Below are 19570 nucleotides of genomic sequence, written 5' to 3'. Positions count from 1 at the left end.
ATGGTTTGGGTCCTGAATACAATAAGGAAATACTGATTGAATATAAACCCAGTAGAGCTCTGAGGTCTACAGATGCGGGGGTCAATTAGTGGCGCTCGGAGTTCAAAGCAAACATGGTGAAGCAGCAGTTAGCTGTTATGCTGCACATAAACGAAATAAGCTACCAACAGAAGTTAAAACTGTGCTCCATTAATTTCATGTGATTTTTAGGACAAATACTATATTGGGATATATACTGTAGGTCTTTCTTTAAAATTTTCTGTCATTGTTTTTTGGGAGGAAATATTATGCATCAAAAGTACTAGTGGTGTTGGTGACTACTGTAGAGTGTTTACAAACAAATACCGGACCTCTTTGGCACCTATACGGGTATAAAGTTTGATTGATTGATTAAGAAAAGACAGCAAAATGCCAATTACCATCATAGTTCATATTTAATTTATACTTATACTGTAAACATCCTCTTTCTTATGTAACCAAACTGCTTGCTTGATCTCAGATTTATTCAGTCTGTTAAAATTGCTTATGTTGTCAGGTACGGAGTTTTCAAGGACGCGTTGAAAAAAATTTTTTTGTTAGCACTGGCTTTAATTATTTATTTATTTTTTAATCATTTGATAGAAATTTCCAAGCTCCCTCTATGCGTGTCCTTCCCCTTTCGGTGACTGCATCGTGAGTGTCACCCGTTCACGCGCTCTGATTGGCTACGAGGTCTGATGACACATCGGAGCCTGGCAGGGGCAAATGCTATAAAACCTCCTCTCTTTGCTGTATTCACACGCACAGACGATCCGACTTCCAACTGAGGATATTTACCCACCGTTCAGCTCAACACAGGAGAGACTCAAACCCCCACCACACGTCCATCTGCTGTCTGCTAGTATGTGTAAAGGACTCGCATCCATGCCTACCTGCTGCTTGGAAAGGTATGGAAAGCTGCATGAAAATTGAAGGATTACAGAAAAGCCACTGGATGTTTTTTTTTGTTTTGTTTTTCATTCGTCTAGATGACAACTCAAGGTCACATGCAAATGAGATGTAATATTTTAATATTCTCTCCGCAGGGCCAAAGAGCTGAAAGCGAGGCTGGGAAGCGTTTTGCAAAAATCAGAGTGGAGTCTGTTCTGCTGTAAAATGGGGAAAAACAAGTAAGATAAAAAAAAATTACAGTCTGTTTCATAAATTGTGTGTTCCCTGGAAGCTAACAATGCAGCATTTGTTTTAGACCGACCCTGGAGGAATGCCTGAGGTGGAAAGGATCATTTGAGCAACTCCTGTCTAGCAAATGTGAGTACATCTTGACACACGTGGGCTTGTTCCTCAGCAGTTTCAACAAGACTCAAATTTGCCCCCAATGTAATAAATGTATTTTGTAGATGTACACATTTACCATTTTAGTGCCATCAGTAATTGAATTGACTCTCTTCCCCCAGATGGACTGTGCGCTTTCACTGCCTTCTTATTATCAGAATTCAGCGAAGAGAACATTGCGTTCTACTTTGCATGTGAGGATTACAGGAGCACTAAATCTCTTGACAAACTAGCCGCTAAAGCCCAGAAAATCTACAATGAGTTCATCGGCAGCGATGCACCACGAGAGGTAACTCAAAATACAGCACATCACTGTAGTGTCGGTTGAAATAATGAAAGCTTTACTGGTGGTCTAAAATTTCCTTCTAATCCTCTTTTTTTTTGTTGTCCAATACACAAACCGTGTTTTACACTGTGAGAGCTGGAAAATAAATCAAACATGACACCGTCACTCAGACATGTTCACATTTCCTCTATAGAGATAACGTCAGGCTAATTAAACTCAAATGTCAACACCAACATAAATCTATTTATCTCAATCTCATTTTTTTGCCTTGTTGCCACTTTCAAACGGGCTAAGTTTCTAGTTTCTTAAAAGGTTGGATTTGTCGTGCGCGAAACTGTTTTTAACTCTTCAAACGTCTCTCTCTCTCTCGCTCTGTCTCTCTCTCTCTCTCCCTCTCGTCTTTCACGTCATTCACCCTTTCCGCATTCCTTCAAAATAAACTTCCGCCCAAAGAGGAAGTTAGAAAATAAGAGTTCCAACATTTACAGAAATTTAGCAAATAAACCCGTTATTAATTCCTGTTATTTTTTTATTTTTTATTAGATTTTTTGTAGAATGCTCAAGTAATTTATCATTTGATGATACACGAGTACCTTGTTTGTTTGTGTATAATTGTTCAATTAAAAAAAACGTTCTCCTTTACAATCACAATGAGCATGCATGCAAATTTACAGTCTAAATATTCCAGACTCATTTGACTCTTCTGTCCCCATTTCCCAGATTAACATTGACCATGAAACTCGTGACATCACCAAAGCCAACATGCACTCGCCGTCCCCGTACTGCTTCGACCAGGCGCAGCACAAGATCTACATGCTCATGGCCAAAGACTGCTACCCGCGCTTCCTGCGCTCACCCGCCTTCCGGGACATTTTCAGTCAAGCCAAGCCGAGCAGCAAATCCACAAAACAGCCGCAGCTGGCGAAGAAGCCGTAAACTATCACGGAGAGGCCACGAACATGTACTCGGGGTAAAAGTGTGTCTCATTAAAGAGCTCTCACTCAAAAAGCTGGAAAGAAAGGAAGCGTGGGATTCCTTTCCCACAACTGGAATGTCAATGCGTAGCAATGAGGTGGTCAAGAAAGGTGGTTTGGAAAGTCACAAAAACTAAAAGGTGAAGAAGCTAGTGAGGAATGGAAAAGCACTTTTTTTTTATTTGCCTCAAGGCAAACATTTGTGTTTGTAATGTCTGTCAAAGTCCAGCACTGTTTGTGATAACAATTCAATTTCATATTTATGTGTGTATTTTGTGGATTTTTACAAAATAAAGGCTGTGCAATATAATATATTGATATTTATATAAAGGCTGTATTTTTACATACCAGCAAATAAACTTGACAAATCTAAAGATATTATGCTCAGTTGTTGTTCATTATGCTCACATACACAATGTCATGAATTCCAATAGAAAAAAAGCTGCATCAGTAAGGTGAGCTAGTGGTTAGCCCGTCTTGCCATCTTGAGTCGACTTTTTCATTTTTTCAGGAAACACCCAAAAAAATTAACCGTTTCCATCATGAGGAGATGATTAAGGCAAAAAAAAAAATGCAAAAAAATGACTCATGCAATTCTTTTAAGAGGGTGACGTTATTCAGGTTACTTTAGTGATCCCTAAAAGGGCAATTTACCCAGTCACAATCTGAGGTAGACAGACGAAGAATTATCTATGTGGTTGTTTGTCTACATCAGGTACAGGCAACTCCCTGATGTAGAAAATCCGTCCATGCATCTATTTACTACCGCTTATCTGGGTCGGATTGCGGTGGCAGCAGCTTTAGGAGGGAAGCCCAGACTTTGCTCTCCCCAGCCACTTCAACCAGCTCCTCCTGATATAGAAAAGAAGGAAAAAATATTATATATATATATATATATATATATATATATTTATTTATTTATTTTTTCAAATCCATAAAAATTCTTCCAAAACCGCTGATGAATATCCAATACTCGTTTTCTATGAAAACCAAGGTGAATGGGGGCAAAAAAAAAATCACGGGAACAATGGGGGGGAAAAAACACCCAAAATATTGTTTTAAATATATATATATATACATATTGAGCACACACCCAAAAAACTCTTAGGATTTACGAATCCGTGGGTGCCGAAACACAAGTATGCAGGAGCCGACTGTAGTTTTGAGTTGTAATACCACCATTCACCACTAGATGATAGCCCTATACAACAAAATGAGTAGGCCAACAATTTTTCTTCTTTTTTTTTGCGGATTTGGAATGACATGAAGGATAAAGTTGAGTTTTGTGAGGCAAAATGTGTTCTTGTACTTAATTTTAAGTTTACTGTTCACCAGTTATGTGCTGTCCTCGAATGGTCATTTTTCAGCAAAACTGCCCTTTGCACTGGGTGCCAATTTTTACTTCTTTTTTTTTAAATCACAGCATGTGGTTATTGTATGTTTCCTCCAAACCATTTGTTGTGTTAGGAGAGTGGATCTTTTACACACGCAATGAGAAATGAAAAATGAAATATATTAGGATCATGTATTTTGCGCATATGCATATATTTTGTCTGTATTTCAAGTGGCATTTTTGTCATACATTTAATCCTATGTGGCCCCCTAGTAGCACTGATGAAAAACTGTGACCCCTCCCACATTTCACTTGTTCCTGAAATTGTGATTGTTCTCACAAGCCCACTGACAAGGATAAAACATCAATTAACAGAGAATGGTCCATAAATGAGACACAGTACTAAATGTACACAGTGTTTTTTTTTTGTTTTTTTTTACCTGAGGTCATGAAACACTTATGTGCACAAAATAAGACTAATAATACTTTTGCATGTTCTATTTCCATGGTAGCCAGCAGCACCATGTGTTTTGTTTAGTTGTTGCGCCTTGGAAACCAAGCGTGTGAATTAGGAAATACTTCAGCAAACAGGAAGCTCCTCCAGAAGAAAAGTCAGAGCATTAACGTAACACAGTGAGCTATAAAAGTTTATTATAAGCACAGCAACTGTTTGCACTTGTCATCAACTTCAGGTAATAAATTGCGAGAAAAACCCCCCGGTGGAAACCGTTGTTGTCTGACAAACATTAAAATTCAAAGAGCTACTTGGGGGGGGGGGTTTTGATGGCATGGTTGAAAGCATCTATTCAGGCTAATGTCGGTTATCTAATTTGTACTCATTAAAATGTTAATTGTAGCATTTGCCTTTGTTTAGTAAGGTGATTTATTTGATACAAATGGGCTGAATGTCGACTTTGTGTATTCAGATGTCATCAGTAGAGCATGGAGGCGGAGTCGGGCGGGGAACAGCTGGCCTGCAGGCCTGCTGCATAATCGAACACTTGGAAGGCTGCTGCACTGCCCCCTGACATTTTGTCAGGATGTGAGGATGGCAAGGACCGTTCGGACATTCTCATTGTGGATAAAGAAGGACGGGATTGATCACTTTAATTGCCTTACCGGTACATTCACATGCATACATATGATGAGGCTTGCTTTAGGCAGCTGGAATTACACGCCTTGCTCAAGGGCACCTCAGTCTTGATAAAGGCGTACCAAGGGAGGGAAAAGCACTCGTCATTCGTTATGAGCTCCCAGAAATCTCAGCAGGTCTCAAATGGATTAGTAACAGAAACAAAAATAAGAACCGCGTTATATATATATATATATATATATATATATATATATATATATATATATATATATAATATATTTTTTAACTGTCTTACAGTTGAGTTGTGCCAGGTTTGAATCAGTCCTGAGTGTTTATTTATTTATTTATTTATTTTTATTTTTTATTTTTCCCTATGATTGCTTGTGGGTTTCCTAACAAATTTCCAAAACATGCATAGCAAGTTAATTTAATCGGCCATAAGTGAGAATGTGATTTTTTTTTTTTTCATATGTGCCTGTGTTCTTTTTTTATATAAGTACATAAAGGCGTACATCAATTCCAGTTGTCTACATTCTTATTATGATATATATATATTTTTTTTCATTTTCTTCACTTATTAATTTCTTTAATTCCACAATGAATGTACCCAAATCTGTTCAACGGCCATATGGTGGAATTAGTTGGGCTCATTTCTGACATTTTGAAACGAGAAAGAAAAAAAGATTATGATGTCTTTCCTTTCCAATCAGTAGTTCAAGATACTCCTTTATTCTGTAAAACACTAGAGGGCAGCAAAAAGCAGCAAATGTTGACCATGACAAACAGCTTTCTGTTCATTGGAAACCTCATGTACATTTTTATTCAACACTTACTTTAACAGGGGAGAAAAACAGTTAAGTTGAATAATCACTTTATCGCAGGTGTCCTGGTCTAAAACATACAACTGCATCTCTGACTTATGAAACTGGGTTATGTTTAACATCAGCGTTCTGGTAAAAACACTGTAAAGCTATTTTCACGATTTGTTTCTAAATACAAATAAATATATGTGGGGAAATAAGCGCTTGAAACATGTGCAAAGACTGAAAACAATTTAGTCCTGAACTGATCAGTTATTTATCGGCTGTGGATATTAAATAAATAAATGAATAAATAAACCGTGGGTCACAACAATAATACTTGTTTTTTGAAATCTTGCTGATGTATGGATGCAGCCTCCTTACTGTATACTGTATGTACACAGAGCTGGGAGGGTGACATTTGTTTTGTTCTTGCGCCCTCATGTGGTAAATGTTTGGTGTTACACAACCCTTTATTTCAAATACTGAAGAACAACAAACCAGGAGATTCAAACTCATAACGTTTGATTGTGAAGCTTCGTGCTACAAAATGCTGGTCCCATCATATCTGTACAGCTGAAATTTAATGTTTTTCTTTGATTTTCCTAAAATGACTTGTTGGCATTATGATCAAAGTTGAACAATTGTCATGAGACTTTGTCATACTTTTCAACCCTGCATCACTTCCTTATTATTGCTGGTGGGCGGAGCCTCTTGCTGCACACCTGTTGGGCATGACAATCATCAATCAGTTAAGTTTTCAGCTGCGGGTGAAGCCGAAAGACGGCGTCGAGTTGTTCTGCATTGTTCGCTCATTCCTGTTTTTGTGTTCACTTTTTTTGTGGTCGTTGAGCCTAGAAAGTACTTTTTGGTGCGCTTGCTAGTATTTTTGGGGTTTGTTTGTAGATTAGATTCTGATTGTTTCAGTGCCGTCCTTCAGATGAGGCACCGTTCAGCATCTTGAAGATACAACATTTGCAGTTTACAGTTTTTGAAAAATCACTACTCAAAGCTATTTTTAGTGGTCTCAAACAAACGGTAATGATGTTGACATATTATGCTGCAATAAACAAAATGGACACTTTATTTCATTATATTTTTTTAAAGTAATGTCCAGTTTGGTTTCACTTGGATGTGGAAATCATTCGCCTTTCATTTTCAAACAAATATTTTCTATTTTTCACATATTTGTCTAAAAGCCCAAAGTGGAGTTTTTCCCCTCTGCGGGTTCCGAAGGTTTATGAGGACTGTCCACATGACATCCGTACAGAATGCCGTGAATCCACTGCGTGGTGGATACTTCTCACAAATGATGACGTCGGATGAGACATTCCACAAGGGCACTTGCCTCATGTTTGACCAAGAGAACATCAAGCCGTGACGCTCATGAGATGTTGAGGCCAAATTACAGAGAGATGAAAAGACAGACCAACCCTGAAGAACTCGAGTTTACCCTACTTTACACGTACAATTCATTTTTGAATTGAATTGACAACCCGACAATACTTTGGAATTAGTACAGTGAATGTATTTATTTATTTATTTATATGTGTACTGTATGCAGTTGACATTTTCAGATATTCAAAATACCATGTTGAACTTTCAGTGGCCATTTTGTGAGAATTTGACACACCTCAGACCTTGTAACACTTAACGAGTCATGTGACATATGTGTGTTCAATTTGGACATTTTCACTTTTTGTTTTTGTTAGCCTTATATTGTCTGTGCTTTGTGTTATTTTGAGGAGGACTTACTTGTCATTGTGTCAAAGTGTCCCATGAAAATGATATCATTAAATGTCAGTCGAAATGTGAGGGGTGTGCTCACTTTTGTGAGATGCTATTCAATGCTTATCTCGACGCGATGCGATTCGAGGATGATTTATTTTGGATTTGGTTCAATTCAATGGGATTGAAGTTGGACTCAGAATAGTCAAATCTACTCACATTTTCACAATCAACCCAATTAAATGTCACATGATGATGAGCTACATTAATTACGGCCATCAGTAATTTAATTGGTTTAAAAATGATTATTATTATTATTATTATTTAAATAACCCGGGAGCAAATGATACATGTTTATAAAAGTTACAGAAAATGGTTTTATTAATTTATGTGAAAATTCACAGAGAAATTTGCTTTACAGATTTTTTTTGATGAGAGATAAATAAATTAAATAAAAATAACCACAGCAATGGGATGCTACTGGCTGAGCATCTAACAAATATAATTTTGTGAAAATAATTTCACTTTATTTATTTATTAAACTAGATGCATTCTTGATATTCACTACTTTGCCAATTCAAATCCTTGCTAATTTCATGTAAAAATGGCTTCTTCTTTTCTTTTTCTTTTTATGAAATAGAGAAGTGTGATTCTGAGAGGATGTGACCTGAGAGGAACTTTGGGTTACTAGACATTTCAATATTCCCTTTACACAAGGGACCCGCATTTGGAGCTTTCCCATGCCTGGAGTGTCGTATTGTTGTTATTCCCTCCTCTAGACACTCTTTTCTCCCCCGCTTGTAAGATTTTACAAGAATTTGCCATTACTTTATGTCCTTTCTCTTGCTGCAATGCTTGTCTTGAATATATATATATTTATATTCTTTAAAAAATGTTAAAAAATGTATTCAATAAAATGTATTCAATGTAAAAAATGTATTCAATAATACAAAAAATAAAAAATGTATTCAATGTATTCATTTCTACAGTGATTCAGAGGGATTGACTCCACCAAAATTGCATTATGGCACCTGCTCCACAACTTAGACCTGCTTTTTCCTGGGTCTAAAGTCTAATCCCTGTCACCAAATTGTCAGATGCGCCGGGGACGTGTAATAGATAATCCGTCTGCCGGATCCGCCCAGCATTGCTGCTGAATTCCTAAACACGGTAAACTAGACTTGCCGAAAACGACGATGAGACGATGAAGCAGTTTTTTTTTTAACGGCAAGCGCACGTGTGACGGTCTATAAAAATAGAGCTTTAAATCTCGCTTTCGGTGGTCCTCTGTGAATATGCCAAGATTTCACTAAGAATGTTTAATCACCAGACTACGCGTCTTCTATATAAGTTGGCGTAAAGTTACGTAACACAAAGCCTTGTTTATATTTCTAATTGAGCTCTGAAAAAAAAGGAATTCAATTTAATTCTCCAAGACAAGAATGATAACCGATAATTATTTACCTTCATGTTTTCTCTTCCGTGTTATGGTCTTGAAACACTAAACACTAGTTGTAGATGTTTCCTATCCCGTGTGTATGAAATTGTTTTATCTAAAAATCCCTTGCAAATAAACATCTTAATGAAAACAATTTAGGGCTGCGGTGGGAAGAGTCGTTTAATTTCCTCTTGCATTACGCCGGGCTGGAAGCCCTGAGAAAACGGACGCTTATTAGTCAACCGACCTTGTGTCAGCAATTCCGCAAAAACCAAGATGAAAATAGATAAACATTTTCAGCTGGAAATATGCGACTAATTTAGGTAAGGAAAGTGTCAAATGTACCAAATATGTCATAAATGTGTCTGTAATTAACTCATTCACTGCCATTGACCGCTATAAACCTTACAAAAATTCATTTGAACTATTTCTATTAGTTTAACATTTTTTTCCACTTTTGTTAACAAGAGCATGAAAACCTAGACATTTTTTTTAAATAATCTTTTTTTTTTTTTTTAAGAAAAGATTATTAAAAAATTAGGGGCGTCGGGCGATTAAATTATTAAAAAATTAGGGGCGTCAATTGCATGACTTCACTAGTTAACTCACGGTTAATCACGGATTTTATATCTGTTCTAAATGTACAATCATTTTCTTCTAGGTTTGTAATTAATCACATGACTTCACTAATTAACTCACGATTAATCACTAATTGTATATCTGTTCTAAATGTACAATAAAAAAAATTCTAGGTTTTCATACTCTTGTTAACAAAAGTGGAAAAAAAAGTTAAACTAATAGAAATAATTGAAATGAATTTTTGATGTTAATAGCTGTCAATGGCAGTAAATGGATTAAAAAAAGAAGAAAATATTATAAAAAATTTGGGGCATCAGGTAATTAAAATTTGTAATCATAATTATTCGCATGACTTCACCAGTTAACTCACGTTTAATCACAAATTTTATATCTGTTCTAAATGTAACATAAAAAAAAATCTAGATTTTCATACTCTTGTTAACAAAAGTGAAAAAAAGTTAAACTAATAGAAATAGTTCAAATGAATTTTTGACGTCTATAGCCGTCAATGGCAGTGAATGAGTTAAAAACCTCAAAGGTGTCAAGATGTCTTCATTTTCAGATGAAAACTCTTCCCCCAGAGTCAAGGTGCCTCCTGTCAACAGGATTTCATAACGCGATCCTTTGAGGTGCAATCAAATTTGGTCTGGATGCACTTGTAGCGCACTTGTAACTGATAGCTGGAGGTCACAGTAACCCGTGTCACGACCCTGCAGGGGTGCAAGCCTTATCCTATTAGGGGTTGTTGTTTTTTCATCAGTGGATCATGTGATGGCGGTGGGATGTGTGTTAGAAATTGTCACTTGAGTGAAAATTTAATATATTGAGTAAGGTTTCATTCACATGAATGACACCGTTTCCTGAAGGCTCCTTAGGCCCCGAGGATTGGAGGGGTGGGGGGTGGGGGGTACTCGACACCTTGTGTGGGGCCCACCATGGGGACTCTGGGATGGCCGTGGGTTGTTAGCCCTCTCAGTGTGGGTACTTTTCCTCACATGGTTTCTCTGTACCCCGCTTTTTACAGTACATAGCTCCTAGGCTTAGTGTGCTATATAAATAACGTTTCATTTGGAATAAAAAAAAAATGAATATTTGCACTACTAATATTTCCTGCCTTCATTGTGATGATGCATCTTCATCCTGAATCCTTATTATTGAAGGTTGGATGAGTGGGCAGACACGCTGGCAAAGCGATGCACATTCCATTCTGCCTGATGGCCATGAAGCATCCAGCACCTAACAAGTACATTTCACATGGTCAACAGTCCAGAACATGCGATTCAAAGTTAGCCTGCTGTGTGTGTGCTACATTCTAAACAATATGAACAAAATAAATACAGAAAGCGTGAAGCAATGAATTGTCGGGATTTCTTATTTTGCCCCCTTGCACGTCTCGCAACAGGCATCATCCAATGTTTTGTACCAAGAGGACTTTTTGATGAAGTTGTTGCTTATTATCTAATGAAAATACATGTTTATGTATAAAATGTCGGGAAACAAGTTTTTCCTCAGCGAAAGAGTTTTCCCAGAGTGAGAGCTGGGGAAAGGTCAGCCTCTTAGCCTGCTGCCTGCTGTGAGTCTCTGTGGGCGACTGCATCAGAAAATTGGGACTTGCCAATAAATGAAGGCTGCTTGGAGGATTCAGTCCTGAATAGCAATTTATCCTTTTTTTGGATGGGGGGTGGGGGGGGTGGTGTATGTGAGTGCAAACGGACAAAAACACATCATGCTAATTTTATTGTGCTTTTCTAATGTGGTGTGAACACATTTTTAAAAACAATATTGTAAATCGATTATAGCCGCCGATTCCACTCAAATCCATTATTAGAACGACACCTCGATGAAAATATCTCAATTGATGACGTTTATGACTTTTAGGATATTTAGGAAGAGTTACACAGTGGTTGAAAGTTTACCAGAGCTGGATTGTGTGTGGGTGGTCGCATTTAAAAAAAAAAAAATAAATAAAAAATTCAAATGAATATGCTGCAAATCTTTTAACTACAAAGGTGTTGAAATGTAAACACCTGTCCGTCCCCTTTTTTTTGTCCATGCTCTGCAGACGCCAGGGCCGGAGACACATTCCAGTCTGATTGGCTTCACTTTTGGCCCGCAGCCCAGTGGGGGGGTCTGCATAAAACCCTGGTGCGGTTGAAGCCACGGATCAGAAGGCAAGAAGCAACGCTCAGGCTCACTTTGGACGAAAAGCATTGACAATTAGAACCCAACCTGACGCTTTTGCAAAATGTGTAAAGGATTAGCTGCCCTGCCCCAAACCTGCCTTGTAAGGTAAGACCTACCTGCATGTCCAATTTTTCTATTTATATATATATATATATATATATATGTGACTAGAGATCTACAAAATATAATTCTGCAAAATTAGCAATTAGCAGCAAGTTAATTTTTGTGTATAATTTATCCAATTAAATGTTTCTGTTTACAGTACAGTATGTTTGTGTGTGCATAATAATAATAATAATAATAAAAAATTAAATAAAAAAAATATTTGGATTTTTATTTTGATGTGTAACCGGAGTGTCACGTTTTAAGTCCCGTTGTTAAAAAAAAAAAAAAGTCAAAATAGTTGTTGGAGAGATTCTTGTCTGCTTCTGTCAATGTGCCCTTGAGCAAGGGTTCCCCCTCAACCTCCAGTTTGCGTGTCCTTTTCACTCCGATATCTCTCCTTGCATGTCTGCGTTGGGGATTTGGTTCAATGTGTTAAGCAGAACCCTCCAAAATGCATATTCAGCAGCGTATAAATGGAGTTTCACCTTGTGGGATTAAAAGCTCTGCTTTCTGTCTTACAGGGCCAAAGAGATCAAGTCAAAGTTGGGCGTTTTACTTCAAAAGCCCGAAAATGCAATCGACCTCATCATTCCCTACCCGGAGAAAACCGAGAAGAAGCCAGAGAAGCTGCAGAAGTAAAAAAAAAAAAAAAATTCTTGCTTGTGTTTGGTAATGTAGCAATTCACAGCCATTAAGCAGAAACATCATTAAAAGGTTAAAGGTTGAATCACATTATTTTACCGTGCAGAATTGAAAACACTGTGGGGTGTGATAGTAATCATTATATTTAAATTAAGATTGGATATTAGACCATTTGTAGGTTTTTGCATTTTTTTTTTGGTAAATATTCCTTCCGCGTGGTCATTCTAAGGATGAATAATAGATGAGAAATCGAGTACAGTTAAAGGTGGAACGCACTCAATTTTCCCGGTGACGTCAATACGGGACACCAGCTGAGTTCAATTATCAGCAGCTGTTTCCAAGCAAAACTTCAGAATAAATGCTTGAACGGTCAAGAAAAACATGAAATCAGCAGCAGCAACAGGACTCGCGTTTAATTTTCTAAACGTTACGTAATGTGCTGACAAATCAACCATGTTGTTTTTAGAAATCCTGCAATTGAGATGATTTATTTTTTTTTCAACCTTGTTATTCTTGATTGTATCTCTTGACAATGTTGAAGAAAAAACATTAGGAGTAATTCAGCCCCAGTAAATAAATACTTCACATGGATTCAATTCAGTAGATTACTTTTGCGGAATATTTTATATTTTTTCGCGACCAAACGGAACTTGTTGTAAAGAAAAACATGAAGATTCCCTGAATTTTTTTTTTTATTGACGTGAAGTTTTCTATGCACAGACCGTCAAGTGAGGAAGCATCTCAGTGGCGTGAGAGTCTGGACCGAGTCCTGAACAACAACTGTAAGTCGAACACCTCCCCTTGTCTCAGTCATACTTTGTCCATCTCAGCACACATTTATGAATACGTATGATATGATACACAACAGTGAAAATAAATAATAACTTAATTTTTTTGTTCCAATGATCAACCGATCAAACCCGCACCGCGACCATGTCTTCCGTTTGTGAGCGCAGAGCGCTAACAAGCTAGCTGGGCTAAAATTTGGGCTGCCATCACAGCTCAGGACCTTATTTGAGTGAAGTAAACTGACCGACTTTTTTCTTTAACTCATTCACTGCCGTTGACGACTATAGACGTCATAAATTCATTTGAACTATTTCTATTGGTTTAACATTTTTTTTCCACTTTTTTAAAAAGAGTATGAAAACCTAGAAAAACATTGTTTTTGTACATTTAGAACATATAACATTTGTGATTAATCAAGAGTTAACTAGTGAAGTCATGCGATTAATTACGATTTTAAAAAAAATTAATCCCCTGACACCTCTCCTTTTTAATAATCTTTTCTTTAAAAAATTTTTTTTTATAATAATTGTAATAATTTTTTTCTCCAATTTTTAACTCATTCACTGCCATAAATTCATTAAAAAAATAATAAATTAGGGGCGACAGGCGATTAACATTTTTAATTGTAATTAATCACATGACTTCACTAGTTAACTCACGATTAATCCCTAATTTTATATCTGTTCTAAATGTACAGTAAAAAAAAATCTAGGTTTTCATACTCTTGTTAACAAAATGTTAAGCTCATAGAAATAATTCAAATTGATTTCGACGTCTATAGCCGTCAATGGCAGTGAATGAGTTAAACAAAAAATAACAACCTTTTTGAATACATAACAAAAACACACACACAAAACCTGCCTCCACTCATTGTAGAATACTAATTAACCTTTAAATAGAAAAAAAAACAATATTGAGGGATATTTTTTTACTGATTTCAAAATAGATAACATCACTACCTCCTCAAATCCTGCTGTGTCCTTATTGTGTAGTATTTAAGGTGAAAAGTGTTAAAAATAAAATTGCCAGTGTTATTGTGAGGCTTGTCAACAGTCAACGGGCACATGCGCGTCTCTTTGTGTATATTTGCACAGCAGCTTGATTGCTACTCAGAGCTATTTAAAAGCAAGGCAGCCATTACGCTTGGCTAGATGGCAGATAAAAGCCGGCGGGCCGACCAGAGCAGACGGCTTATCATCAGCAACGCAGACTTGATCGGACAATGGGAACTTTGAAGGGCATTGTGCTCAATTACAATGGCTTTTAATGAACTCAAGATCTTGTTGTTTCTGGAATTATTATTATTATTATTATTATTATGTATTTCTTTCTAAATCAAGTTGTGCTTTTGTGGCTGTAAAACATGAAAAGCTTGTAATTACTTATTTTACTTAAAACATCGATTTGACTTTATAGTGATATGTTTTGGCAGGACGACTGCTTCTGAAGTCATTTTTGTGGTCTCGCAAGGAAATCATTTCATATCCAGTATATGCTTTTTGAATGTAAAAAAAAATTGGGGTGTGTGTCAAAATTAGTGTTACTTTTTAGTTAATTTAAAGTTTCCTTTAACACCGCAAATTTTTTTAACGCACGATTAATGACCGCCCCTTACTTGTGTTGCCTGTACTAAATTTAGTAGTAACAAATTTAATAATAATAATGCATATATTTATGGAAAGTGGTCAAGTTGTATTTTACAATTTTAAAAATGTGCAGAATTTCACAAGTTACTTCATGTTAAAGATTAGATAGCTCTTAAAGAAAAATGCACTGAGCTGTCACCAATGTCTTACAAATGCAATTATGCCATCTAGTGGCAAAAAAATGACCCCAACACAAACCAATAACACACTCGTTTTTTACAGTGCAACATCTTTTGAATTTTAACTCAATTTTATAAATGATTATGAAATTGCTGTAAAAGATGCAGCCACATTTCTATTCATTTAACATTTTTTCCACTTTAATGTTAGGAGTATGAAAACCTAGAAAAAATATATTATTGTACAATTTATTGTACATGTCGAACAATGATATAAAATTGTGAGTTAACTATTGAAGTCATGTGATTAATTCCCATTAAAAAAAAAATAATCGTCTGACGCTCCAAATATGCTGTTTTCCACAAGACCATGTTAAGCTAAAATCGACTTCACTCCGTACTTGTAAAATTGCCACTTGAAAAAAAATGTCACTCAACGGTCAATGTCAAAAATAGTTTAGGATTCCTGTTGATGTTATTATCTTATGACAAATGCTTTTCACTTCTGCCCATTAGATGGTCTCGCTACTTTCCGTAGCTTTCTGCAGTCTGAGTTCAGTGACGAGAATATTGAATTCTGGATGGCCTGCGAGGACTTCAAGAAGACCAAAGACCCGGTCAAGATGGCTGCCAAGGCAAAAATGATCTATGAAGACTATATACAGACCGAGGGACCCAAAGAGGTTACGCTTCCCCTTCGATTCCAATAAACATAGTAACTAGGGCTCGGCTGTAGAAAATTGTCAGTTGACCAAATACTCAGTGATCCAAGACATATTCATGTCCTTCATTTCAATTTGGTTCTTCTTGTGCCACAGGTCAACATCGACCATTTCACCAAGGATGTGACTCTGAGGAATTTGGTGCATCTTTCCCCTGAAACCTTCGACCTGGCCCAGAAGCGCATCCACGCCCTGATGGGAAAAGACTCCTTCGGTCGCTTCCTGAGGTCTGAGCAGTACCAGGAGCTCCTGGTCAACTAAACCTGAGACCGGAGACCGAGCAGCTGGGTGGGGGAGTGGTCAATGGATTTCGATTTTAACAATTAACCCGTGGGCAGTATTTTATTTTTGAAATGGCTTGGTCAGAACCAACAAAAAGCCCAAAAATGGTCACAATAACGCCTAGGGGTTAAAAATGGAAATTAAGAGTAATTCCGTGATATTTTGTGTGCTAAAGTGCTAAAGCTCAAGGAGGGGGGGGGGGGGGGGGGTTCATCCAATATTGATACAAAATTGGGGGGGGGGGGGGACAAGTTGAAGTAACAATCTCGGGGTAAAAAAAAAAGAAGAAAAAAAGACTTGATATTAGCCACCCACTTCTCCACCCAACACATATTTTCCCAATCTTGTTAAATAAGAGCTGCTCAAACTAAATCGGACCGTCAAATTTAACCCTAACATTTAGACCGAGCTGATGCCAATCAAATCTCATGAAGAAGAGATTAAATCATTAGAAGGACATTTCAAAATCCTCTCCTTGTCTGGTGCATCCAATTATTCTGCATTATTCAGCCTTAATTCAATTTTACAAGGCAGACCAAACTGAATGTTCATGGCAGGTGCCTGGAACTGAGGCAAAACTACATTTTGTTTTTCCTACAAAAACAAAAACAAGCTCAAATAATTTTGCTGTGAAATAATTACCCTTATTCCAGAAAATTACAATCCCAAATTACTGTTTTAGCCTTAAAAAAAAAAAATACAAATTGTGTTTTTTTTAGTGTTGGAACAGGGTGGCGTCCCAATTCTTTGGTCCATATTGTTATATTGTAATATTTGGCAACAATCTGTAAACATAGAAAGAAAGAAAAAATTACACTGGGGAACAATTACAAAAAAATATGTTCTGCTGATTAAAACTAAAATTGGCATGCTGATTTCACAATTGCAGTTTTTTTTTGTAACACGTCAATTTCCACTAATTAGCTAGTGCTAATTACGATTGACCTCATCTGCTAACTTGTTTGTGCAGACACAATTGAGACACTTGATACTGTTTTAATTATTTTTTTTGGGGTACTATTCCATCTTAGTGATTTATTTACATACTTTTTACATGTATTTTACGATTATTTAGGAAAATAGGGATCCTATAGTTAAAAAAGTTGACTTTGATCACTTTTGGATTCCGCACCCAAAAATGAGTTAAAAACAGTTATCAGACCTAATTCAACCAAAACTGTGTTCCCCGGTGTTATTGACGTGTTCATAAAAGTATCACAATGTATCGTAAACGAGCACTGATGATCACCAAACTCTCATTTCCACTTTCTCACTCCTCACATACAAACCCGAGTTCATATGTACGGTGTTGTCCAGCAACCTCCTCTTTTGGCCGTCCTTGAGAACAGTGTTGGCAAGTTGGCTCCGTGGTCAAGCTTCTCCTCGGTTACCACTAAAATGCAAGTCGCTTGGATGGGAAATCACGTGGGAGGGAATCTTACATTGAGGGAACTGTGTGGCGATATGTTTTTTTTTTTTTAAGTATACACAAAGATATTAACAACCTGGAGTTGCGCTTTTCCCATGTGCTCTTACTTGCTTTTCTGAAAACGGTTATGTGCGATGATTCGACAAAACCACTGAGATTTCTGATTGGCTTCAATAAACACTCCGTATGCGAGTTGTTCTTAACTCATTCACTGCCATTGACGGCTTTAGACGTCGAAACTTCATTTGAACTATTTCTATTAGTTAAAAAAAAATCACTTTTGTTAACAAGAATATGGAAACCTAGAAAAAGGTTTTATTGTACATTTAGACCAGATATAACATTTGTGATTAATCATGAGTTAACTATTGAAGTCATGTGATTGACAGCTATAGACGACAAAAAATTCATTTGAACTATTTCTATTAGTTTAACATTTTTTCCCACTTTAACACTGTTTTTCACTGTTGACAAGAGTATGAAAACCTAGGGGGGGGGGGGATTATTGTACATTTAGACCAGTTATAAAATTTGGCGATTGATCATGAGTTAACTATTGAAGTCATGCGATTAATTGCAATTAATCTGACGACCTAATTTTTAATAATCTTTTTTTTCTTTTTTTTTAAATAATATTTTTTTCAAAAAAGAAAAGATTATTAAAAATTAGGTTGTCTTTTCTTTTTTTGAATAATCTTTTTTTCAAAAAAAAAAAAAAAGATTATTAAAAATTAGGGCGTCAGGCGATTTTAATTGTAATTAATCGCATGACTTTAATAGTTGACTCATGATTAATCACAAATTTTATATCTGGTCTAAATGTACAATAATTTTCCCTCCTACTTTTTCATACTCTTGTTAACAGTGAAAAACGGTGTTAAAGTGGGGAAAAAAATGTTTAAACTAATAGAAATAGTTCAAATGAATTTTTGACGTCTATAGCCGTCAATGGCAGTAAATGAGTTAAAAATGAATCTGAATAATGATATACAAAGTCTATACAGTATACGCTCTACGCTTTAAAACTATTTATTCCCTACATGTTGATTTACTGCTTCGTAGCATAAAGTGCACATTGTTGGAAACTGGTGAGTTTAATGTTTGAGTTCATTAAGTGTGATGATATACACCTGTGTAATCTGTGTTTGTTTTTACATCACAAAAGCATTTAATCAACACAATATTATTTACATATTCACCATTTGTTAAGTCCTTTTTGTTGACTATGGTGCGGATTAGCCAGTCTGATGCCATTAAAAAAAAAAAAAAGTTCAAATATCAACATCTGCAGACAAACAATGAGGACTTTGAGAATGCTGAATATGTCACACAATTAATTGTGCATGTATGTCTTGGAGTTGACCACATAAACGTATATCTGCATACTACATACTACTTCTGAAGATGTATTTATTTGACGTGTAAATATATATTTGCATTTCACTGTGTCTAACTTATTCATAAATATAAACGATGATGCTTTCGATGGAGAATTGACAAGGCGAGATATGATGTTTCTTTATAAAAAAAAAAGAAAAAGAAAAAAAAAGAAGAAACATTTGACTTGTCATTTTGTGTTTATTTGTATTCTTTAAGTATAAAAGCAGAGCAAGTTAACAAAAACAAAGATGGTGAGGTCAAATAAAAAAGCATCCTGAGTTAGTTACAATGCTCAAGTAGAAATCTCATATTAACCAAAATCTTCACTTATGAAACATCACGTTAACAGAGATGTGCACACAAATAGACATTTCATTCATATTCATCAATTGGGCTTTCAAATAATCATAATTTGCCATTTTATGATGAATTACATCAACTCTTTCACTGCCATTGACGGCTATTGACGTCAAAAATTCATTTGAACTATTTCTATTAGTTTAACATTTTTTCCTCTTTTGTTAACAAAAGTATTAAAACCTTAGAAAAAACATTTTTATTGTACATTTAGAACAGATATAAAATGTATGATCAATTGTGATTTAACTATTAAAGTCATGCGATTAATTACAATTAAAGAATTTAATCGCCTGACGCGATTTATAAAAAGAAAAGACAAGATTAATAAAAATTTGGCGCGTCAAGCTATTACATTTTTTAGTCGTTATTT

At 36.0% G+C, this 19570-nt stretch overlaps 2 protein-coding genes across 2 annotated transcripts; both read left to right on the top strand.

The window, feature by feature from the left end:
• The first annotated feature begins 783 nt into the window (after positions 1-783).
• Positions 784-2947, top strand: LOC144063091 (regulator of G-protein signaling 5-like). The gene is made up of 5 exons (XM_077585064.1): positions 784-926; positions 1065-1148; positions 1226-1287; positions 1434-1600; positions 2318-2947. Exons 1-5 carry the CDS (start codon positions 883-885, stop codon positions 2531-2533), a joined length of 573 nt encoding a protein of 190 aa, XP_077441190.1. The 5' UTR covers positions 784-882; the 3' UTR covers positions 2534-2947.
• An 8737-nt stretch (positions 2948-11684) lies between these two features.
• Positions 11685-16214, top strand: LOC144062541 (regulator of G-protein signaling 5-like). Its single transcript, XM_077584024.1, has 5 exons — positions 11685-11831; positions 12353-12466; positions 13194-13255; positions 15544-15710; positions 15846-16214. The coding sequence occupies exons 1-5, from the start codon at positions 11788-11790 to the stop codon at positions 16008-16010; spliced, it is 552 nt and encodes a 183-aa protein (XP_077440150.1). The 5' UTR covers positions 11685-11787; the 3' UTR covers positions 16011-16214.
• Positions 16215-19570: the final 3356 nt, after the last annotated feature.

The sequence above is a fragment of the Vanacampus margaritifer genome, chromosome 13 (genome assembly GCF_051991255.1).
Source record: "Vanacampus margaritifer isolate UIUO_Vmar chromosome 13, RoL_Vmar_1.0, whole genome shotgun sequence".
Taxonomy (NCBI): Eukaryota; Metazoa; Chordata; class Actinopteri; order Syngnathiformes; family Syngnathidae; genus Vanacampus; species Vanacampus margaritifer.
Note: the sequence above shows the minus strand (reverse complement) of the source record. Positions and strands in the feature narration are given on the sequence as shown.